The 23,871-nt window shown below is 59.1% G+C and overlaps 2 protein-coding genes across 2 annotated transcripts; both read left to right on the top strand.

The window, feature by feature from the left end:
* Positions 1–1,085: 1,085 nt before the first annotated feature.
* Positions 1,086–8,467, top strand: PPP1R32 (protein phosphatase 1 regulatory subunit 32). The gene is made up of 13 exons (XM_008707490.1): positions 1,086–1,302; positions 1,761–1,878; positions 2,143–2,296; positions 3,271–3,399; positions 3,955–4,018; positions 4,466–4,578; positions 4,948–5,007; positions 5,136–5,222; positions 5,530–5,643; positions 5,725–5,819; positions 7,459–7,623; positions 8,106–8,186; positions 8,362–8,467. The coding sequence occupies exons 1-12, from the start codon at positions 1,194–1,196 to the stop codon at positions 8,173–8,175; spliced, it is 1,278 nt and encodes a 425-aa protein (XP_008705712.1). The 5' UTR covers positions 1,086–1,193; the 3' UTR covers positions 8,176–8,186; positions 8,362–8,467.
* Positions 8,468–21,464: 12,997 nt separating this feature from the next.
* LRRC10B (leucine rich repeat containing 10B) lies at positions 21,465–23,476 on the top strand. Its single transcript, XM_040638734.1, has one exon. It carries the CDS (start codon positions 21,465–21,467, stop codon positions 22,341–22,343), a length of 879 nt encoding a protein of 292 aa, XP_040494668.1. The 3' UTR covers positions 22,344–23,476.
* The last annotated feature ends 395 nt before the right edge of the window (positions 23,477–23,871 follow it).

The following is a 23,871-nucleotide window of genomic DNA, read 5'->3' on the forward strand; positions in this document are numbered from 1 at the left end:
AAATCCTTTTTAAAAAAAATATGTGTGTGGAAGAGCTTGGCACCAATCTGGCTCTAGCAGGACACAGGAAACAGGATAATTCCCCGAGAGGCTTACAAGTGGGATCTGGGCCCACCCACGTTTGAGTCCGAACTCTTCTCTCTCCTTATGTTTTCAAGATCTCTGGCCAGTCAAGACACAGCTTGTCGAAGTCTCATTTTCCCCACGTGAAAAGAGGGATAATAATAGCCACCTGGAGGAGCCACTCAGAAGACTGGCCATAAAGGATCTAAAGTGTCTGCTGAGAAGTGCATACTTAATAAGCGGGAGTGGTTGTTCACGATTATCTTTATTTCTTGTCACTCAGAAGAGAGCACCTCTACCCAGGCCTGTCCTGGGAAGCCGGTGATTGGGGCAGGGGCGGGGGGGCCGAGGCGGCAGGACCTTGGCTGGGCAGCTGCCCTCATCCGGGCCAGGTCAGCCTCTCATGGGCCCTGGCCCTAGAAGGGCTTCAGAAGCGTGGGGACGCTGTTGCTAGGCACCGGTTGCTAGGCGACACACTGTTTCTCCTGGCCTGGCCGCCTCCCAGAGGGCCTGGGCTTCTCTGGAGCAGCTCCTGCCTCCTGCAGCCTCTCACCAGACCTCAGAGCCAGAACAGAGGGCAGGTGAGGGTGGGGCCAGCTGTGGTTGGGCCCCAGGAGGGCCGAGCCCACTTCCCTCGGCAAGACCCAGAAGCGAGCCGAGGGAGGGACAAGAACCCGGGGCTGCGAGTGAGCTGCGGAGCTGGGGTGGGAGAGTGTCTGTCCATTCAGTCCCCAGGGGGGACTTAATCCACGGGTGGATTAAGATCGGGGGCACGGAGTCAGGTACCCCGGGGCCTGAACCCTGGCTCCCCCACCCATTATGAGCTCACCCTTCATCACTTGGAGTCTTTGTTTCCGGCTGTGAACTGGGGAGATAATAAGGTGCGGGGAAGGAGGAATGAGTGTACACGATCACGTGTTGACCATGACCAGTCCTGACTTCAGTTTGGGGCGTGGGTGTCGGTGCAGAGGGACTGGCCGAGGGGAAGGCACTGGCTGGGGGGCTCGAGCTCACCTCCGGGGTCTCTGCAGCCTGGGCCTGAGGCAGGCTCGGGGCCTTTGGGCTGCTGAAATGCCGGGGCTCCTTGCACTTCCTCCCCAGGTGCCCCCGGGGCCCTGCCCCACAGCACCATGATGGGGAAACTCCCCTTGGGGGTTGTCTCCCCGTACGTGAAGATGAGTTCGGGAGGCTGCGCGGACCCCCTGAAATTCTATGCCACCAGCTACTGTACAGCCTATGGTGAGGCCCGGTTTGTGCAGGAGCCACGCCAGGACGCGGGCACGATGTGGGGGGGCCCTCCCGCTGTGAGAGGAGCAGCCCCTGTGGCCCTCACACGCTCAGAGGGGCCCCAGCACGCTGAACCGATCCACCCCCTGAGCCCCCCAAGGATGTGTCCGCGCCTGTTGGATCAGGCTGGCTTTGCCCCGCTGCCCCTCCCCCGAGGGCATTCTGTGATTCGGCCACATTGACCTTGCCTCTACCCTATCCTTTCCCTTCCCTGCTGCCACGATCTCGAAGGGCCAGGCCTTCACGGCTCTATGCCTTCTCCATCCCGAGGACCCCTGGGCCCTGGGTGGGGTCGGGGGGCGGGCGTTTGCTGGCCCTGCCTGGGAAGCCCTGCTCACTCCCCTTTCACTCTCCTGCCCCTTGGGCCTGTCTCATGGGCCTGTCCCGTCTCCTGGCTTCCCTGCTGGCAGGTCGGGAGGACTTCAGGCCCCGCATGGGCAGCCACGAAGGCACAGGCTACAGATCAAATTACCGGCCCGTGGTCTCCTACCACGCCAACCTCGATGCCCTGGACAACCCAGCCATGGGGTACGGTCTGTGTAGCCCCTTCTCCCTCCCTGCCCCGCTGAGCCTTAGCGCTCAGGGCCATTGGAGCACACTGGACCCACTGCGGGCGGCATGCGTGGAGACCCTGAACCTTGCCTGGCCTAGGTCTGGGGTCCTGGGGCCCCAACAGAGGCGGCCTCCTGAGGCCACTGTGGGAGGTTTGGAGGAAGTGGGCAGTTTCCAGAGATAAGTGCTGCGGCCTCCAGGTGGCCCTGATAATAGCTCCCGCTCCCGCTTCGCTCTCAGGGAACAAGTCCGCCACAATTTCCAGTCAGTGACCACCCAGAGCTACCGCCCCCCGGAGGTGCCTGATGGCAAATACCCACTGCCCTGGAATGTGCATCAGACCAGCTCTGGCTACTCTCGGGAGAAGCCCAGTGCAGCAACCCCCACTAAGGAGGTCAGTGCTGGGCTAGGGCCAGGAAGCAGGGGGACCCCGAGGCTGGGGTAGAGGAAGGGCTGAGGGGTGGAGAGAGTGAGGATCCCTCCAGCAGGGTGGGACTGCTCTGCCAAGAGTTGGTCAAGGCTGAGAGGCCTGGGTACCGAGGAGCCATAGGCGGGCTGGGAGTCTGCTCACCTGTGTCACCTTTGTCCCCATTCCCGACTGCACCATCACCTCCCCTCCACCTCCATCCCCGTCCCTGTCACTGCCATCACCTCTGCCACCCCCATCCCCATCCCCACCCCATGGTCTCCACCATCCCCTCCACATCTCCAAGGCCACATGACCGTCCTCACCACCAGTCACATTGGCTTTTGTCATCATCGTCCCCATCTTCTTTAATCGTCATTATGATCATCAACCTGTCCCCAGCAGTAGAATGGATACTAAGTCATTCATTCATTCAACCGATACGTTCGAACATCTCTTCTATATACGAAGGTGCTAAGTGCTGGGGGGGAAACGCAACAGGGAAGAGGCAGGGGGTGAAGCAGTAGTGAAGGGTATGCAACTGCAAACCAGGAGGGCGGGGAAAGAGCTTGCTGTGGAGACATGAGTCAAAGACTCAAGAGACGTTAAGTGTCCTCTAAATAATGCAGCGATGTGAGAGAGAGTTCCAGGCAGTGCAGACAGCAAGGGCAAAGGCCCTGAGGTGCGAGGATCTGATGCGACAAAGAACAGCAAGGAGGCAGGTGGCTGGAGCCAAGCGAGGAACTGGGGTCCTTGTGGGTCTCTGTCAGGCCATGGGGATCTACTCCTAGTGCAATGGGATGATTGCAGGGCTCCGAGCAGAGGAGGTACATGACTGGACTTCGTTGTAAAGGGACCCCTAAGGCTACAGATACTCTGTAGGGGTCAAGGGCAGAAGCAGAGTTAAGACGTGACTGCCATCCCCTCGCCTGGAGTATGACTGGCCACTTCCTCCCTCCCAGGTCAGGAAGGTCCATTTCGACACCCAGGACTATGGGGCGCAGGCCATCACAGGGCTGGAGCCCAAGGACGTGCCCCTGCTCCACCAGCCTCAGGGCAAGGGCTCGCTGGAGTGGGAGAATGCCCGGCATGTGAGTGGGCAGAGGGGCCAGACCCACCTCCTTCCCCTTCTGGAGACCGGCACTGCTCTGACTCTCCCAAAAGCCAACAAAATGTGGGCTCAGGGTACCTAGAAAAACTGGGAGAGCCAAGGATATTTGGTATTTCCAAGAGAGCATCAACGCAGTCATCACGGGCTTCCTCACTCGGGTCTTAGGACTTAACCCCAGAGGCCCCTTCTTTCCCCGCGCCTATCCAGACTCCCCGAGCTCCGGGCAGTGAAGTGTGATGGGAGCACCCCCTTTATTCTCTTAGCCTCTCTCTTCGTCTGGGTCTCTGGGTCCCCTGTTCATTCCCGGGAGTCCAGCATGGGATGGGCTTCGTTGTCACAGGGGAACTCACGGTGGAGGGTATGGCGCTCTGCTGCCCCGTCAGAGACGGGTTTGTGCAGGGGCTGCCGTCCTGGCCTTCCCTTCGCGGACTACACCGCACAGGCTACTGGGAGCACTGAAGAGCCACCACCGCCACCAACCTCCCCTGGGCCCTGGTCCACCTCGCGGGCCCCAGTGCTCTCCCCTGTCTTCCAGGGCCCGCGCTTCATGACCTCGGAGTACAATTCCAAGTACCTCAAGGAGCCTTCAAACCAGCCAGGTAGCACATGTCTGAGCTCATGCCTCCCTCCCACGACACTTCCCTCCCCCTGGCCGCAGGGAGAGACACGGGGGTGGGGGGCAGATGGAGCTGGCGTAGCACAAAGAAGGCACCCGCGGAAGAAAGAAGGATACAGAGGCAGCCTGGGGGACCTGTGCCTTAGCGCCGACCCCTGAAAGGACAACTCACTGGCTTAGGAGGGCTGTGAATCCTGACCCCAGCCGCCTCCCAGCCTGTCGGCACCTGCCCTTCCTGCATCTCTCCTCTTCTCCTCTCCTGTCTCGTTCTCTGTCCTGGACTCTGGAGTCTTCCTGGTGCCCAGGACCCTATAGCTCCAGCATCCAGATCCTTGGAGCCAGCTCCCTCCCCACTGGCTGGGACACTGAGCCATGCAGCTGGGGCCGGTGGCCAGGGTGGGGGGCAGCACAGGGGGGATGTCTTTTGCAGATCTCTTGCAGAAGAAATCAATTGGCGCCAAGGAAGAGACTGGCTTCACTGAAGAGTCCACCAAGAACCCCATTGTTTTCCAGCCGCCCTCCCAGTCCCTCCCTGGGGACCCGGTAAGTCAGGCCGGTGCCCGCTAGAATCTCAGGTGACTTCTAGCTTTTTTCAAGATGTGAGCTGCAAAACCCTGTGTTCAAACATGAGATGAATGAGTGTGGGCAGAAACCACTGCTTTGGTCCAGCTCCCCCAGTTTGTGGATGAGAAGACTGAGGTCTAGAGAGGAGAAGAGGCAGAGCCAATGTTACGCAGAGTTCACACGAGAGCCCGGGCCTGCTGGTTCTCACTCAGCCTAGTTTCTCCCCAACCTCTTCCCTTTCCTCCATTACCCCAAACACACGCGCGTGTTGTGAGCCCTCCTCTGCGCTCAGGACAGGGGAGCACCTGCCTCTGCCCGGCTGACGCGCCTCTGCGGGCCTCTTTCCAGGTCCTCCTCCCTGGCCGGAGTGTCACCAGGTCCGACTTCCTCCCCATGACCCACCCTCATGTAAGCAGAGCCAGTGGGGGTGGAAGGCTGGCTGACCCCACAGCCTGGGGTCCTTCCGCCGGGGCCCTTAAGACAGTACCTGGAGGAGCAGCCATACTGTGGCATCAGGGGCTCCTCTGCTGCCTTAGGGGGATGAGTTCCTGCCTGTGCTGGCCAGAGGCTCCGAGCGGGAAACGGGCTACAACCGAGTGACCGAGAGGATGCTGAACCCCAGAGTGAGTGGCCTTCGGGGCAGGGGGGCTCCTCAGAGCAGGAGCATTCTGGGGTGGGGGGACAGGGAGGTTCCTTGGCCGCAGAGGCATTTGAGCACCGAAGGATGGGAAGAATCAGGATATTTGGACCCTGCAGGGGAGGGGCAAAGGCCTAGGAACTGGAAAAGTGAGGGTGTCTTTGAACCAGGGAATTCCCTGTGCCTGGAGGGGGAAGGACAAGGTCCTGGGGCTGGGGGCAAGTTAGGACCCTCTGTCCTTGCCGCCTCACCCTGGCCACCCACTACCTTTCTTGTGGTTCCGTCCCCTGCAGGTGCCCCCTCCTGGCCCAGAACCTAGCAGCATGAGCCACCGGCAGTTCCAGCCCCCGCAGCGGGTGCAGCAGACCAACGTTGCCTTGCTGGGCCGGGAGACAGTGGGGAACAAGGTGAGGCCGGGGTGCCCAGCTCCACTCCCAAATCTCCACCCTCTCCTGACCTGACAAGTCCCCTCCATACCTCTGGTGCAGGAGCCCACGGGGTTCAGCCTTAACAATGCCAGCTACTTCCGGAACCCCTATGACCCGGACATGGATAATCGGTACCTGACCACCTACAACCAAGGGTGAGCACCCCCTTCCCTGTCCAAATCCAGGGCTGTGAAACCTGGCACGCATTTCACAGACAGACACTGGGACAAATGATGAGCTCACAGCCTGTCAAGTAGACCAACACTGAATTCACATGGGTTCCCCCAGCAGCAGCTCCTGAGCCAAGGATTTGAGCGCAAGTCTCTTACTGGGGAGTGTGGGGGAGCTGGGAAGCTGTGGGGAGAAAGGAAGGCAGCCCAAAGCCAGTGTGTTATTAACCAGATATGCCGTGGGAGGGCTCTAGAAAACAGCGCAAACATACAACTCAGAATGATCCCAGCCAAGCGGGGAGAGAGCTGGGGTACTGATATCCCCATATCCATCGATCAGTAGTTAAGGGCTGTCCCCAGGGACCATGCTAAAAATCCCAGGCACCTCTTTGCTACAGGCAAAGTAAGCCCCAGCAGCCCAAGGGCAGCCTTCCTCTGCGCTTCTCTCTGATGCCGTGCCCGCCACTGATGCCCAGGCTGGTGGGCAGGGGAAGAAAAAAGGGGCTGAAAGGGGTCCGGGTGGAGCAACATGGCATCTGCTAAGATACTATGTCCAGTCCATGGTGGGTGGGCTCTGGGCTCCCCAGAAATTAAGCTCTTTGCTGAACATCTCAGAGGGCTTCTGGGAGGAAGTGGCCCGAGAGCCATGGGGAGGACTCCCAGGGCCAGGACTGGATGGGGAGGGCATTACAGGAGTGGGATAAAGGAGGTGTAATTCCGTGGACAAAAGCCTCCTTGCACAGCATCTGCCATCTGTGTCAGCAGGTGTCACCTGTGTCCACACTGGCTCCCATCTCTTTGGTCTCCCCAGTTGCTTCCCATCTTTCGGGCTGGCCCCCCTCTTTGGGATGGGGACCTTGAGGCTCAGATGGGAGAAGTGGCGCCCGAGCCGCGTTGCAGATCTGTGACACAGGTGGCTGTTCCGCTTCCCACAGAGGGCGAAGGGGAGGGGCAGAGACTCACAGTGGGTGTCGGGGGACAGCAGTGTCCCTGCACCTTCCTAGGCAAACGCCCTCCTCCTGGGGCAGACCCTCAGCCCCAGTCATGTCTACAGGGTCCTTCTCCGCCTGCCCGTCCGGCTTTCCCGAGCTCCTGCTGGGTGTCAGGCACGTGCCTCCTTCCCCAGGGGTTGTAATCACTGATTTTCTCATTTATCTCTCTGCACCCCCCCTTCCTAAGCTCAAGGGCGGGGCCCACATCTTACTCAGAACCTGGCCCAGGGCTCAGTGAACATCAGCAAAGTGGAAGCGAAGTGGAATGCCTAGAGAGAAACGAACGAGTTGGGGTCTCCACTCCCCACCCCCGAGAAGGTCACAGGCCAGGGCAGGAGGCGGCATGCAGACAGTCCTTTATGCTCCAAGTGCTGGCGCGGCATCGGGGCTGCGCAATGTAGGGCCATCGGCCAAGCAGGCTTCCCGAGTGAGCGCTCCCCAAGTGGACACGGGCGCAGGGAGTGCCTGGCAGAGGGAACAGCATGAGCAAAAGCAAGGAGACTGGAGGGATCTGAGGCCGTTTGTGCTCTGCTGGAGCCAAGATTCCTCTCCAAGAGGGGCAGAGAGGCCGCAGAAGTGGCGGAGGCCAGCTTACCGCCCGCAAACCTCCCCCCCAACCCTCCACGCTTCAGGTACTTCGAGAATATCCCCAAGGGTCTGGACCGAGAAGGCTGGACTCGAGGTGGCATCCAGCCGCAGAAGCCCGGAGGCTATGCCCTCAACCAGCCAGTCACCCACATGGAGGCCACCCCCAACCCCACGGAGAGCTTGCGGCGCCTGCACCCCCACGTGGGAAGGTAGCCAGCACTCCCTCCTGCTCTGTCCTTTGCAGCATCCAGGCCTTTTCCCAGCTTCTTCCCTCTTTCCATCTGTCTGTCTGTCTGTCTGAGAGGCCCATTCCCTCTCTCTGGCTTGTTCACTGCTTTTCCTGCTTCTCCTCCCCCCCTCCACAACCAGCGACCCCTCCTCCTGCATGGCTGCCCCCTCACCCCCTGGTTCCCATCCCAGAGGTCAGCTCCACACCTGCCCCCTGCCAGGCTTCAGGGGGCGTGGGGACAGAGCTGAATGGACTGTGGTTCTGCCTCACAATGACTCCTTTCGGGCTCAATTCAATTCCTCAAAAATTACGTTTCTAAGACAATGGCCCAGAGTTGGCAGGCGAAGAATGTCTGTGGCTTGGCTGACCTAGCTGCGGGCAGCTCCAGGGGAGGGGCAGGCAGAAGAGAAGGTCCCACCTTGTCCCACATCCCTCTCACCTGCACCCCTCTCCTCCCTGCAGAACCCTGATCTCCGCGGACCCCTTCTACCGAGCATCGCCTCACAGCGGCCGCTTCATGACACCCAACTGAGCCCGAGGCTGGTAAGCGGCTCCCTGCGGGGGCCAGCCCCAGATCGCAGCCCTGGGTCAAGCAAGCCCTGCTGGGGACCCAGCCTCAGTGAGGGGTGGGAGACGGGGGGGGGGCGCTCTCAGGGGTGGGGGAGTGCACGAACCACCCCCCCACCAGCCCCTCGGGCCTCATCTCTGTTCCCCACAGGTTTGCCAACCCAACAGACAGGACTGGAGCCGGCTACTCTCCCTGCCCCCACCCCCTCCCTGCCGGGACTCCCCTGGCTACTTTCCTAATGAAATAAAGAGCAGCGAAGCAAGCCCGTGTGTCCAGTCACTGGCAGGGGAGCTGGGAAAAGGATGGGGTGGGGTGCAGCGGGGCAAGAAGGCAGGAGTGGAGGGGTGGGGTCAGCTTTGGTGACACTAGGGACAAGGACACAGATTCCTCTCCTGTCAGGGGGTCTCCTGCAGTCTGTGCTGAAGGCTGGGAGCCCTCGCAGGGAGCAGGTGGGATGGAGTAGGGAGAGGCAGAGGGGGCAGAGGGGGACAGGGGAGGGCAGAAGGGCCTCGGTTTGCTAGTCTGTCAAATGGGGCAGTTAGACCAGAGCAGGACTTCCAGGGCCCTTCTGGGTCCCACACTGGATGGTTCGAAGGAGAAGGGAGGGCAGAGGGGCAGGCAGTCATAGAGATCCCACTCCAGAGACAGACAGACAAGGGCCTGCGAAGGAAGGACACCTGGACACTGACACAGGGAGGGGCAGGGGCTGGTTGAAAAGGCTGGTGCCTCAGGGCAGCCCTTCTGTGAGAATTAGAGCGAGGCTCCCCCCACCCCAGCCCCAAGCACAATCCCTAAAGAGCAAACTTCCTGTGAGAAGAACGCATCCCTTCCTCCAGATGCTGCCGCCTGACACGGAAGCCTCAGCGTGTGGGGCAGAACCCGGCCTACCTCTCAGTGCCTTCCCTCACCTCCACCAGGCGCATTTGCACAGTGCACAACTACACAACGGTACGCTGGGTTCCTGCCAGCACCAGCTCCTCATTTTATAAAGGGGACCCTGGACCCAGAAAGAGTACATGAGTTGCTTAAGGTCATACGGGTAAAGAGGCACCGGCAGCCCAAGGCCAGGATGTCTCCAGCACCTTCCAGGCCAGCCTGCACGCAGAGGGGTACACTCAGTGGTCTAGCAGCTGCCCCCACCCTCCCCGCTCTCTGTGGGCGTCTGTGGAGAAGCACGGCTGGCCCCGGGGGGCCTGGGTGTACCAGCCGTCTTGAACGGCAGGCCCGGGGGCTGTCCTCGCTGGGCCTGGCTGGGACTCCATGTGGGGTGTGGGTGGCTCCAGCTGGCTCCAGCACTGGAGGAGGGGAGGAGGGGACACAGAGTCTCTTGGCTACAAACCCAGCCAGACTCCGGACCCAGTGACAGCCCCACAGGCTGTGGGTGGGGCCTGCTGGTCCATGGCCTCCAGCATGGGGGGTGCGTTACCAAATCAGAGATTTGCCAGCTGGGCTGGGTCCCAACTGTGGCCTGGCCATGATGAGGTGGGGGAGAGGGAAGGGGCTCAGCCGGGCCCTCCAGCCCACAGTCACACACACACAGACCCCTGGAGACGCGCACACACTAACACGTACAGACACGTAAATGCCAACAGACAAGTACGTACAGACTAACACAAGCGCACCCAGAGACCGATGGAAACATACACAAATGCACAGATCTTCACATAGACGCCCAAACGCTTGTACATGCAGACACACACACACACACACACACACACACACACGCACATACACCACTTCACGTCTCCATGTCCTTCCCCACCGGTGGTGTCCTTTTACAGCTCATGTTCCCTGCTCACCCCTCCTCCATCTGGCTCAGTAGGGGATATGGTGTCGGGGACACTGGAGCCTCATTATGCCCTTTCTGGGTCCCCTCCCATTGTCCTGCATCCCGTTTCCAGGCCATGTGAGCTGGGGCCACCCCATGATGTTTCCCGAGCTAGAGCTCTGGACCCCACCCGAGGGAAGGGGGTTTGAGCATCACCCCTCTCTTTCCTTTAGCCCCTGCCCTCACCCCCTTCCGCCTGTCTCCAGCAGTCCATCCCAGCCTCCCCATTTGGATCCTGGGCCCCAGCCCAAAGAACTGTGTAAGGACAGGTCGACCCAGGGCATGTGGTAACAGGAAGGTGGGCCAACAACGGCCGACACCTAGCTTAGGTGGTTCTGGAACTCCTGCGTGGTACGGAGCGTGGATTTCCCCAACGTCTAGATGAGGAGACAGACGCAGAGAGGCGGAGCCATTCACCCCAGGACACACAGCAGCAAGGACTGTGGGTGGGCGTCCGTTGGTAAGGGCTGGAGTGGGAGCCCAGAGTGGCGGCTGCCTGGGAGGGGTGTGAGTTGACTCCAAGTCCTTCCTGACGTCTGCCCACCCCATTGGGTTACTCAGGGCAGGCCCCTTGGGGGAGGGCACGTGTGAGCTGGACCTTGAAATGGGCAGCATGGCCAGTGGTAGGGGCTGAAGGAGGTAAGGCTGTGGGCGAGGACACAGCACAGGGGCCAGGTCAAGGCCTGGCAGGGGGTCAGGCGGGGGAGGGGAGTGTGAGGCTGTGAGGTGGGCAACCCCATGGGGAGGGCAGGTTGATTAGGTTTCAGGGGTTTTAACTACCATACTAAGGAGCCCTTCTCCGTCCTCCTCCTCAGTTATGGGACCCTGTGTCCCCAAGGCAGGAAGGGTGGCTACTCCCCCCCCCCCATGGCTACTTAGGTTACTGAACCCCCCATTGAAGTGGAGGCCTTTACCCTCTCACTCCCCCCTTTGCTGTCAGGTGAGTGTGGGAGCCAATCCTGTGGCTTCATTTTGGGGGGAGTCCCCGTCCCCTCGCCCCTCTGAGACTTGAGTCCTCTGTCTGGCCCCAGCCAGCATCAGCCCAGCACCCTTTTTTCTCCCGGGCGGGGCCTGAGCTCTGGAGTCCAACTGCCTGGGTTCCTTCCCGGCTCTCCCCACCCAAGGCTGCCTCCTGCCACCGTCTGTGGAGGCCGCCTGACCGCTCTGAGCAGCCGCGAGTAGCAGTCCCCAGGCTGTGGGCTACACAAGATGGCGGGTACAAAGGGCTTAGCCAGCGACGGGTAGCTGCCTTGGAGCAGAGGGAACACAGGCCCAGCTGGGAGTGGGGACTTGAGATAGTCACAGGCTCTGGCCTCTGTCTCCTCCTGCTTGGCCCTGGACAGGCCCTTCTGCAGGAGCAGCCCCTTCTTGGGTCAGGTGATCCACTGGACAGCTTGGTCTGGAGGCCTAGGCTGTCCCTGTCGTGTCCCCAAGGCCAACGTCTGCCAGGCTGTCCTGGAGGCAGCCTGCTCTCCCCTCCCCCAGAAACCAGGCTTTGGGCGTGGAGGCCTCACTCGCAGTGGGGCCTCCTGCAGCTGCTACAGAAAGCTTCCTTCCCCTCCCCACAGACGCTTCAGAAACTGTTGTGAGGTGTGCCCTGACAACGATTAGCTTTGTGAAGCCCCCACAGCCTGCTGGGTGCGGGGAATATTCCGTGGGCCCTCATCCTTTCAGCGAGAACACTGAGGGGCCTCCCTCCGGGGGAAGTTTGGGGACACAGGTGGGTGCTGCGCTGTCAGCCGTGGTGTGGGGGTGTGCAGCCCCGAGGGCTGATGGGACAGCAGGATGGGGAGCAGTGCCGGATGCCACGCTCTCGGGCCCCACCTCGGACGCATGGGGACATGGGGACGCGTGTGAGGCTGCTGCCCGTCACAGCGCTGTGGCCGCTGATGGTGACAGGTACCATCTGGCCCGGGGTCACATGGTGACATGCAGAGCCACCGGCTCACGGGCTTGACAGCTGGCCAGCTGGGAAGAAGCATCTGTCTGCGGACCTGGAGGCCCCCCGGGAGGGGAGCAGGAAGCCTGTGTGGGGAGGACGGTGGGTTTGCTGCACCCAGACAGATGGAGGGCCTGAAAATGAGAATCCGACCCCCGCCTTCCTCTCTGACCATCTGGAGGGCCACCCATTCTCCAGGAAATTTTCTGAACAGCCAGCTATGCAAGGGTGGAGGAGGAGTCAGAGCCAGGAACCGCCCCTCCCCCACGAGGGGCTCGGTTCAAGGTCAGAAGACAGCCTGCCAGGTCTCTCCGTGCTTCTCATGAGATGCTGCTCCAGACAGGGCTCTGCCAAGGAAGTTTCTGGCATCATAAGCTTCACTCCTGGAAACACTGTCGTGATAACCAGTTAATCTGGGCCAGCGAGGAAGCGGCCTCCAGAGGCACACAGCTTAGTGAGCCCACCCTCCGCTGTCTGTGCTCTGAACACAAGGCCTTTCCCGTCACATCTCTGAAATGGGCCTCTCAGGTAGGCAGAAGTGGGGGCCTAGAAGCTTCCTAAGAGAGCCGGGTCATCGCATTTGCAGCCAGCCAAACATGGGGCTGAAGCCAAACATGGGGCTGAAGAAGGGATATGTGAGTGTGTGTGAGTGTGAGCGTATGTCTTCTGAGGTCCCCAGGTAAAGGGACAGGTCAGAAGGGCATCGGTCTAGCCCACAGATCCTGAGAGAGACTGGGTGAGATGCCGACAGAGCTGGTGTTCAGGAAAGACTTGATGGGACTCTGGAGCCCAGCATCCTTACTGTGGCCCCAGTGACAAGGTGTGGTCCCTATGATAAGAGCCTTGCAGCAGAGACGCGTTCTCCTGGAGGGCTCTGGCCCCGGGGGCAGGAGGCTGGCTTTGAAGAACTCAGGCAAACTGGTTCCCGAGCATATACAAGGGCCCTGGCAGTGTGGGTACCACAGTGAAGACCTGGGACAGTGGACCCTCCACAGTAATCATGGGGTTCCCTTAGCGCTCACAGGCTGACGTCTGATCACGTGCCATAGGGGTCAGAGCTCTTTGCAAGCAACAGAAACTGATGTTAGCCAATGTAAGCAGAAGAGGAATTTATTAAAAGGAATTCAGAGTTCACAGAATCTTCAGGTGGACTTGAGAACAAAGCTTAGAGGCTACCCAGTCAAAAATGGGGGGCCAAAATTGTCCCATGAGCCTGGGCCCATGGCAACGGCCTGTCTCCCCCATCGCTGGGCACTGGACGCTGCTGTCCCTGCCCCCGCCCCCCAGCCTTGGAAGGGATTCTGCGCAGTCCGTTCTGCTCTGCGTCCCTCATTTCCGATTCCAAATGGGGGTGGGGGCTTCTGATGGGTGGCTCCCAGGTCCCATACCTGTACCCAGCTTGCAAAGGAAGCTGGGAACGTGAGCTCCCAACATTTTCACCCTGCACGGTAGGATGCACGGGTTCTGTTCTGTAGGGCAGTTGGGATTGTCCCACGTAGGACGATGCTGAGAGGCTCAAGGACTTCAGATGTCCTTCACGACCAGGTTACCATCCAGACGAAGGGAATGAGCATTCGTGCAGGGCCTTCTACACCTGGTGGGGACGCTCCCAGCCTTTAAGGACCCTCTGTGAGACATGGGGAAGAGATGCCCTTCCTCAACTTCCCTAACAGTACACCAATCTGCCAGGTCCCTGATGCAGATGGGGCCCCTAAGGTGGGGTTCCACTGGGCACGGCACCCCCTGCTCCCCTGTGAGCACAGCAGCTGTGCGTTTCCCAGCCACATAGTCAGGAGCTGGTGTATCTGTAACTGAACTTAGCAAAGACATTCACCCATCGCTTTCCGGTCCAACTTCCTCAACCTCTTTGACTTTAAATTGTTCATTCCAGACTCAAATCCAATCAAGTCAGGAGTTCTGCCCCTCCTCCCTCTTACGTCCTTCTCCCCAGGCGGGTGCGGAGCTTGCTCTTGCGGGAGAGACATCTATCTATGTGGACTCCCCCTGAGATGTGTGATCTTCATGGATTTTGGTCAATCCACACGTGTCTTCCCAGAAGCAACTACGACCTTCTGACCTCTGGTTGCCAGGGTGACTCAAACAGCCCTCCAGCTGGACCACACATGGAGCCCCTCCAGGTTGATCAGCTGCTGTCAGCTCACCAAGTCCATCTCAGAGGGACAGAAACTTCTAGATGTTCTCCCTTGTGATACAGGGGTGTGTAGAGAATTCAGAGGAGGAACTAGCTCCCCTCGATTTCTACTCTATTGAAGCTTCTCCATACCGGCAGGGGGGCTTGTGGGAGGCTTCTTGCATTCTTAGGCCACATGTGGAAGGGACAAGTTCCCTCCATCCTGCTGTCCCCTATATGTACCTGGGATGTTTTTCATGCTGCCCTCGGCCTCGGCCCCGGGCAGGTGGCGCCTGACTCCTTTGCAGGTCATCCATCTGTAAGGTGCTCTGCTCTGCCCCTTCTCTCCCACCTACTGCTTGAGGCTTTATCTCTTTTTGGGTGGGATCTCGGCTTCTGTGATGACACACGCTTTCCCGCTCCAGGGCTTACATCATCAGCTCCCTTCTCTCCAAGTTCAAAGCCAAGCTTTTGGACCTTCAAAAAATATTTCTCTCTCTAAACCCAGGTCTTGCACGGCTGTAGGCCGAACTCTGGGTTTCAAAGCCTCTTTTGCAACTCAAAGCCAAGGATTTGACTCTTTGTTCTGAGTTTCCCTTGTAGAGCAGGGGGAATATAGGAAGCCAGCTTATGGGAATGGGTATGTTGAAAATTGTCTCCAGTGGAGCATCGGTCAATATCTCAGAATGACAATCCCCAGGTCCCGTATTGCGCACGGAGACTGCCTGATCATTCTTCAAGAGAGGCTGCCTGCACCCATTCCAGGGCTGGGACGAAGGCGAAGGAAGGGAAGCCTTTTCCTAGGCACAAAATTCAGAGAAGTGCCGAAAAACTCAGCAATCAAGACACAATAGTTGAACCCCATTACTTAAAAGAAAATAAAAGTGAATGCAAAAAATTCACAATGAACAAAATACGAACATTTTAAGTACAGACAGGTTGAGTACTGCTGATTTTTCCTTTTGCCAAAGGCTTCACTGTGGTTCATCATAGCACTGATCGCTGATCCTATCTTCGTTTACAATTTTAATATTTTGTTCATCATAGACTTTTTGCATTAATTTGGGTTTAAAAATATTGCATTAAACTGTTACTTATCTTGATTACTGAGGTGTTTTTTTGTTTTGTTTTGGGTTTTTTTGGCACTCCCTTAAATTTCAGCGGACAAGGTCCCTATCCCCATGGAGCTCGTGTCTTATAACAGGGGAAACAGTTTTCAATCAAGGAATTCACAGGTAATTATTTCTTTAATTGGAACTGGAATAAGCACTTCGAAGGAGAAATGTGGCAGCTTGAGAAGCTATAGCATGGCGGCTTGATGTGCCCTGGAGGATTCTGGAAGGATGCTCTGAGAGAGGAAAGTTTGAGCTGAAACCTTAAAGATGAGGAATGCGAGCCAAGTAGGGAAGGAAGAGGAGAACCCAGCATGGGTCTAGAGGTCCTGGAATAGAGAGAAGCTGGCACATTGGAGAAGCGGAGAGCAAGTGTGCTAGTCGGTCCAGGCTGATTCTGTAACAAACAGCCCTTAAGTCTAAATGGCTAAACATACTAAAAATGTAATTCTCGGGGCGCCTGGCTGGCTCTGTTGGTTAAGCATCTGCCTTCGGCTCAGGTCATGATCTCAGGGTCCTGGGATGGAGCCACATGTCAGGGTCCCTGCTTGGGGGCAGGGGGGAGACTGCTTGTCCCTCTCCCTTTGCTGCTCCCCCCACTGGTGTTCTCTCTGTCTCTCTCTCACATAAATAAATAAAATCTTTCAAAAAATTGTATTTCTCATTCACCTCACCGTTTCATGTGGGTCAGGTCACTCATCTCGAAGTGGTGACGTGGGGATCGGGGTTTTTCCACCTTTAATACTTCAGAAAATCAAAGAGTAGAAGATTGTGTGTGGGTGTGGACCACTTCTGTCCGCCTCCACGGGCCAGTGCTCAATCCGGGTTCCACTCCATCGGCCTAGGAGAAGGAGTTGAGCTGACTGCTCAGGAAGAAGAAGTTGTGACCCTCAGCAGCCCCTGTCTCAGGGAAGGGGACCAGGCCAGGCCAGTGTTTGGCGGTCATGGTCGAGACCTGGGTCTGTAGTGTCTGAGCAGAGGATCCGGCCTGTCCTTGCCCACAGATGGAGGAATGTATTCATGTAAGAGCAGCTGCTAGCCATGAGCACTGTGGTTCCTTCCTGGGAGAAGGAGCTGTCATGCCCAGAACCCATTCGAATGGTCAGGTTCTTGTCTATGGCATGGAGGTGGGGCCTTCACTCTTTTGGCTTCTTTTGCTCCAGCTCTGATGTCCCTGGAAGGGACAAGGGAGAAGACTCACCTTTCAACAGACCTGGCAGGTCACTCTCGGGGCTCAGGTTCCAGGGCAATGTGATCCTCAGGGCATGTCTAGGCTCTCGTTTCGAGAGGGTCTGGGGGGCAGGTGGGCAGTGGCTGAGCTAGCCTCATGAATTTGGCTACCTAGTGAAGGGCCCTGGCGAATCATGGGTCAGAGACTGCCAGGAATTCACTAATAGGCAAACCCTGAGCCCAGATTACAGCCCTGGGGTGCCCCTGGATTTGGGGACCTTTTTGCTCTGCCTTCTTGAATCTGTTTGAGGGTCCTAGATTTGTCCTGTAGGTTCTAGGATGCTGCCAGTTGGCCAAACACGCCGAGCCCTGGGGCCTGGGATCAAAATCTCCAAGTAGGGCAGTCCTAGAAACCTTTTTGCTGTTTGCAGGATGGGGGCAAGCATTTAGACAACCTGAGTGGTTTCTCTAATTTCCCCCAGCCGAGAGAGACAATGAGACGTAGTAGGAGAAGCCCAGACGTTGCAATTGGATGGCCTGGCTTTGCCAATTCCCAGCTGGGCAACCTTGATTGAGCTGTTTCGCTGGATCTGTTTTCTCATCAGTCAAAGAAGGCGGATTTAGTATCTCCCTGGCAAGACTGTGCCAGGTGGAGGAGATAATCTACAGGTGCTAGTGAGTGATAACCAACATTTTCCTGTGGAAGAGAACCAAGGTGAGAGGGGTACGAGTTGCACAAATTCCTTCCCCAACACCCCGACACACACACACACACACACACACACACACACACACACACACACTTTCTTGCAGCAGCAGCCAAAGGGATCCTGTCCAAATATGTGTCAGATTGTTTGCCACTCCTCTGCCCAAAGTCTCCCAATGACCTCTCACCCAGAGCCAAAGCCAAAGCCAAAGCCAAAGCCAAAGCCAAAGCCAAACCCTCCACAAAGACCACGGCCCTACTGAGGTCTGCCCCTCCTCACTAGCTGTCTCTGGCCTCGTCTGTAACCACGCTCCCCCCTTGCTCCCCAGGCTCCTTGCTGCTCCCCCCCTTCCCCACCCCACTCCTGCCCCAGGGTCATGGCACCGCCTCGCCCTCTGCCGGGAATGCATTTCCCCTTGACCTCTGTCTGCATGGTTTGCCCTCCTTCCCATCTTTTCTCCAAGGCCATCCTGTCAAGGTCTCCACTGCCACTCTGTTTTAAATGGGGTCCTCCATCCTCCTCTCTCTCCCTTGCTTCATGTCCTGCATAGGCTGACTAGCCCCTGACAGACCATGCATATGCATTTTGTGGATTATCTCCACTCTCAGGGTTAGAAGTTCTAGAAAGTCAGGAGGTTCAGTCTATAATGTTCACAATCACAGCAAACCCCAGTGCCCACGCATACAAGTAGGGGCTTCTTCTTCGTTGAATGAATACCTGAATGGAGGCAAGGACTCAAGCGGGGGGAGGAGAGGTCAGGGGAGTGAGCCGTGAAGGACACATGCTCAATGTCCTTTTTCTCCAAATGAGGGAGTTGGACTAGACCCCAGGAGATCATGAACCCCTGGGAATTGCACACATTAATGGTGAGTTCCTGCCACCATGCATTGTTGTGGGATGAGGGTCCCTAACTTCTCGCAGACATTTAACAGAGCTCAGCGTCGTCCCTGCTCCGTGTTTCATGGTTGGATCTAATAGTCTCAAATCCTTGCTAAGAACCTACGACGCTGACATTCCATGACCTTCCTCCAGTCACAGCAGCCCCAGTGGTCCTGGCCCCAGAGAGGGGAATGGGAGCCAGAGGGGACCTTGGCAGGGTCAGCGCGGTGGGGAAGGACACCGGAGGGCACAAAGGAGATTTTTGTATTACTACACGTGCTGCCTTCGTCTTTTTATTTAGAAGAACATAGATGTATGGCAAGTATGACAAAATGTGAACAATTGTCAACGCTGGGTACTGGGCACAGGGCTGTTTATCACGGAGAGCTTTGTACTTTTTCTGTATTTCAAAAATTTATTTTAAAAAAACCCCACAGAGTTGGAGGTGGGCGGGGCAGTTAGAGCTCGTGATGAGGCATAGAGAAGCCAATTCTGGAGGCCTGAGGGACCCGCACTTTTAGGCATTTTCCCGGTGTGTGTGTGGGTGTGTGGGCAGAGGGGACGCCCCGGGTCTGAGCCCATCCCCGGAGCTGTCGGAGCCCTTTCTTCCCGCCCCCCTGCTCCCCCTTCCCAGGTCTCAGTTTCCTGCCTTCCTGGGGAGTAGGGAAAGGCTGAGAGGCCCCGTGCTGGGGGTGAAGCTAATTCATTAGTGACGCTCGGCAAGGACCGGGCGCCTGCAGTGCCCGCGTGATTCATCGGCATGATTGCCCCGCTCCCAGCCTGCGTGGGCCCCGAACGCCAGCACATTCTACCTTTACCCACTGAGAAGGGCCTGGTGGGAGTTGAAGGTACATGATCTACCCAGAGCAAGAAAAAGACTCCGAGGGAAAAGAGGGCTGGTCCCCTGTGCCCTTGAACCCAGGGAGCTCTGCCAGGCGGGTGCTGGATCTGCAGGGGCTCCTGAGGCTCCTGCCATGCCCGCAGAGCCCAAGGGGGCTGCCTGGTGCTGGAGCATGAGGCGGGGGGTGGGGGCAGTGGCGGGGCTTCCTCCTCTACAGCGAATGTTCCCTTGGGGAAACTGTTTGGGGGGCAGCAGGGGGGTGAGGGGGAGGTGCTCATCTTCTTCCCCGGCAGCCTGGCTGGGTTTTCTCCAGCTTTTTGGTCTCTTCCAAAAAGTTCTCCCAAATGAGTATTAGAGAGAGTTGGATTGGAGCTTAGATGAAGTCCAGAAGGAGATCAGAACCCTCTTACACCCCAGGTCTTCTGTGCGGACCCCACTTACTTGCTGCCTGAGTGCCCTGCCTCGGCTCAGAGGACAGCCTTCGTTTCGTGAGGGCCCCTCCCAGGACAGGGGTCCGTGGCTGGGTTCCCGGCTCACAGAGATACCTGCCTCTGACTCCCATCACCTGTTCAGCCCACGCCTTTTCATCCCTCTGACAAACATATATTGCGCATCTGAGCAAAAGAAACCAGGAGCAAAAAAAGAAAAAAAAAAAAGTAGGCACTGAGTAATCTCATTTATATGAAATTCAAGTACAGGCAAAACTGATCCGTGATGATACAGGTCACACTCATGGTTGCTTCTGGGAGGCGGGGGATTGACTGAAAGAGGCTCAGGGGAACTCTGAGTGATGGAAATATTACATGGCTGTTTACATTTGTCAAAACTTATCAAACTGTGTACTTACCATCTCAGCATTTCATGGTATGTAAGGTTTGTCTCCATTGTAAAAGTGTTGAATTTTTTCATCGAATACCTACTATGTGCCAGACATGGTGCCTGCAGGGAAGGAGATAAACCTGTCTGCCCCGGGAGCTGCCATTCCAGCATACGAGTGGTTCTCATGCTCTCCTGGCATTGGCCACTGCTCTCTGCCCCTGGGCTGGCCTCCCTCCCTGCCTGCAGTGGGGTTGGGGATGGTGGGTCAAAGATCAGGGTGTGTGGGCAGGGGGGCACAGGGTGAGTGACAGGTCCACACCAGCCAGGTTCAAGAGGAGGCATCCAGCCTGTAGACGCTGCTGCCTGGATGTAACTTCTACTCGCTGCGTGACCCTAATCTGGTTCCCTAACCCCTCTCAGGCCACTTTCCTCATCTTTCACATGGGGACTAATGATGCTTGCAGTTTTCACAGCAGAATTAGAGGCTCCGTGGTGAGAAAATTCATTGTTTCTATATATTGGTGTGGCACACGATTCAGAGCACAAATCCCAGCCACTCACCAACGCGGGGACCCTGGGCAAGTTACCCTGCTCAAGTCAAACCCCTCAGAGCCTCAGTTTCTCCACCTGTAACTCTGGGGTAATGAGGGTAGCAACCTCAGACGTGTTGCAAGGATTCAGGGCAATGCTCTTAGTCTAGCGCTGGGCACATGGCAGGCTCGGAGTAAATGGGAGCGAGTGTTTCTGCCAAGAGCTCTGGCAGGAGGGCTCTGAATGGGAGGGAAGAAGGCAGGGGCACACAGCTGTTGGTGGGAGCATGCGCAAGAGAGTTACAGAAGGACAGTGGTCATCCCTGGTGGTGCTCAAAGGGTCTCACGTGTCCCGGTCCTCTGCCCACCGCAGCCACACACAGACCTCGAACGTAGCTGGAGGGACAAGGCAGGAGACTGGAGCGTGAGCGCACCAACAAGGAACCTGTAGGGCAATGGGGGCGGGGGATGGGGGCGGAGCCAAGTCCCGGTGCCCACAAAGCCTCCGATGGGACCCGCCCTGAAAAGTCCCAGAAAGTAACACAGCTCCAAGTTACCATCCTAAAGTGAGAACGGGCGCAAGCCGTTGGCGATGAATAGCCGGCGGCGATGAATAGCCGGCATTGACCGCGCCCCTCAGTCCCTCCCCGAGAGCCACTCGGCCAGAGTCCCAGGTCGGGAGCCAGGTTTTCTAGGTCCTCGGTTCCTTCTGATTTGCTGCTTCGGGTCCACACAACCGCTCACCAAACGGCTCGTAGTGCTGGAGGTGTAGACAGCGTCGGACGTCGAGTCGGTGTTGGCACCATATCCGGCTTTCGGGGCGCGGATCTTGGGTTCCCTCGGCGTGCGCCGGCTCCCGGGGCGGGTCGCCTGGGCCGGCGGGGGGCGGGCCCGGGCGCCGGGACCCCGCTCGGGTGGCACCTCGGCCCCGCCCCGCCCCGCCCCCCCTCCGCCTCATTGGCAGCAGCACACGCGTCGGGGGTTGCCAGGGCGACGGGTCGCGGAGCCGCAAGTCAGCGCGAACCCGAGCCAGTCGGCCTCCGGCGGAGGGAGCGGGGGAGGCCGGAGGGCGGGCGGCGGCGCGCGGCGGCGGGGCCCCGAGCGGGCGCCTCCTCCCGGCCCGGCCCGGCCCGGCCCCCCTCCCCGCGCAGGGACAGGCCGGGGCGGGGGGCCCCGGAGCCGGCGCGGCCTCGGCCCCGTCGGGGAGGCCCGGGGGCGGCCAGGGCGGGGCGATGCCGGGAGGCGGAGGCGGCGGTGGCGGCGGCGGCGGCGGCGGCCCCGGCCGGGGCCCGTGACCATGGGCATCGCCGAGTCCACGCCGGACGAGCTGCCGTCGGACGCGGAGGAGCAGTTGCGCAGCGGCGAGCAGCAGCTGGAGCTGAGCGGGAGGCGGCTACGGCGGCTGCCCAGCGCCGTGTGCGCGCTGAGCCGCCTGCAGAAGCTCTACGTGAGCGGCACCGGGCTGCGCGAGCTGCCCGAGGAGATCGAGGAGCTGCGCGAGCTGCGCATCCTGGCGCTCGACTTCAACAAGCTCGAGCGCCTGCCCGACGGCCTGTGTCGCCTGCCGCGCCTCACGCGCCTCTACCTGGGCGGCAACCGGCTGCTGGCGCTGCCCGCGGACTTCGCGCAGCTGCAGAGCCTGCGCTGCCTCTGGATCGAGGGCAACTTCCTGCGGCGCTTCCCGCGGCCGCTGCTGCGCCTGGTGGCGCTGCAGTCGCTGCAGATGGGCGACAACCGGCTGCGCGCGCTGCCCGCCGAGCTGCCGCGCATGACGGGCCTGCGCGGCCTGTGGCTCTACGGCAACCGCTTCGAGGAGTTCCCGCCCGCGCTGCTGCGCATGGGCCGCCTGCACATCCTCGACCTGGACCGCAACCGCCTGGGCGGCTTCCCCGACCTGCACCCGCTGCGCGCGCTGCGCGTCTTCTCCTACGACCACAACCCGGTCACTGGGCCCCCGCGCGTCGCCGACACCGTCTTCCTCGTGGGCGAGGGCGCCGTCGAGCGCATGGCCGAGCGCGACGAGCCCACGCCCCGGCCGCCGCCCCGGCGCCCAGCTCGGGCCTTTGAGGATGAGGAGGAAGAAGACCTACTCATAGGGGGCGGTGGCCCCCGGGCTCTGGGGCCCCCCGGGGGCAGCCTCCCCGCCCTGGAAGCCGCTCCAGGACTGGGTACCTGAGCCTAAGCTCTGGGTGATGGACTTCGGCCATTCCGGGAGGAGAGGCTCTGGGAAGGTCTGTGGGAACGGCAGACCCCTACCTTGGGGCAGGGGGGGGCACTTTGGGCGAGCTGTAGGGACAGGCAGGCCTGGGGGCCATCTGCACATACTCCTGGTTGGTAAGCAACCTGCCACCTGCCTGGTCTCTGGGCAGTCCTCAGACGGGGAAGTCCTGGCTCAGTCTAGTCCCCTCTGGCTCTGTCCAGCCCGACAGAGTCACTGACAGCACAGGGGAGATGCTCTGTGCACGGAATCACCACCTCTGGCTGAGTCTGGATGCCCCGGGTGCCACACCAGCCCTCCTCCTCCTGGAGTTTGGATCTCCTAGACCCACCCTTCCTGGTGCAGGAGCTGCTACCTCTGGGGTGGACCACACGCCTATGGGAGCCGGAACTGTCCTTGGAGGAGGGCCTGGGCCATGCGCCAGTGCCCAGGACAGAAGTGGGAAAGTGGGATTGGGGCCCTAACACCGAAGCTGCCCTTGCCCCTCCACTGGGGCCCATCGCACATACCTCCCTCCCCAGGCCCCCCTAAAACTTGCATGGGGGAGGGGGCGCTTAGAAGGCAGGGTCTCCACCCCCGCCTTTGATTCTGTTCTGTTCTCTCGGCTTGTGCCTGGAATCTCGCTGGGAGAAGAGAGCTCTCTCTCCCTTCCCCACAGCCTGAGCCTTCCAGCTGTCCAGTTTGAAAAGAAGCCACTGTGCCTCTAGGGCCTCCTGCACGGAGGAGAGAGGCTCTCTGCCCTGGGAGGCCGCTCCAGAGCCTCTCCCACTGCCTGCACTCTCCATTCCCTTAAATGGGCACAGCCAGGGTAGCTGGCACGGCGTGGGGCATGGGACAAGCACTGTGTGCCTCCACTCCGCCACCAGGGACGGCCTCAGGGGGTGAGGAGTGGGGTGTCGCTCTGCGATTCCCAGGGCCAGATCTTTCCCATCCAAGCAATAACGGAAGGAGGGGGCCAGGGCCGGGGACACTCAGGGACACCGTCAGGGGCAGGGGCCCCATATGGTAGTGTTTTCTTTAGGAAGAAAAAAAAAAAACCTGGCTGTAAACATAAATTATATTTCTTGGAGAAAGAATGTGCATTTCCCACATGCCTGTTTATTTATAAGCCCTGGGAGCGCTGGGTCCCATGGCCGCGGGGAACCCGGGCTCCCTCTGGCCCTGTGGTCTTGTGCATGTGCGCCAGCCCTGCGTTAGGCGGGCTGTGGCCCACAGTTGTGTCCTGTCTGGGGACCAGGTGCCGTCCTCTGTTACAAATGGCTTTGGCTGCTCGAGGCTGGGCTCCTGTCTTGCTCTCGCTCACTCTGCCCGCCAGGAACCCCTCTCACCCCATCTTCTGTCCTTTCCAGCTTGCTCTGTAGGTCCCGGCTCTTAATATAATTTGAATCCCCCTCAAGCTTGGCTGACCTTTCTCTCTTCTTTCACTGGTACTAACCCCCCTCCCCATGTGTCTATTCTTCCCTCCTTCCATATCCCTCACTCCGTT

The sequence above is a fragment of the Ursus maritimus genome, unplaced genomic scaffold (assembly GCF_017311325.1).
Source record: "Ursus maritimus isolate PB19 unplaced genomic scaffold, ASM1731132v1 scaffold_23, whole genome shotgun sequence".
Lineage (NCBI taxonomy): Eukaryota > Metazoa > Chordata > Mammalia > Carnivora > Ursidae > Ursus > Ursus maritimus.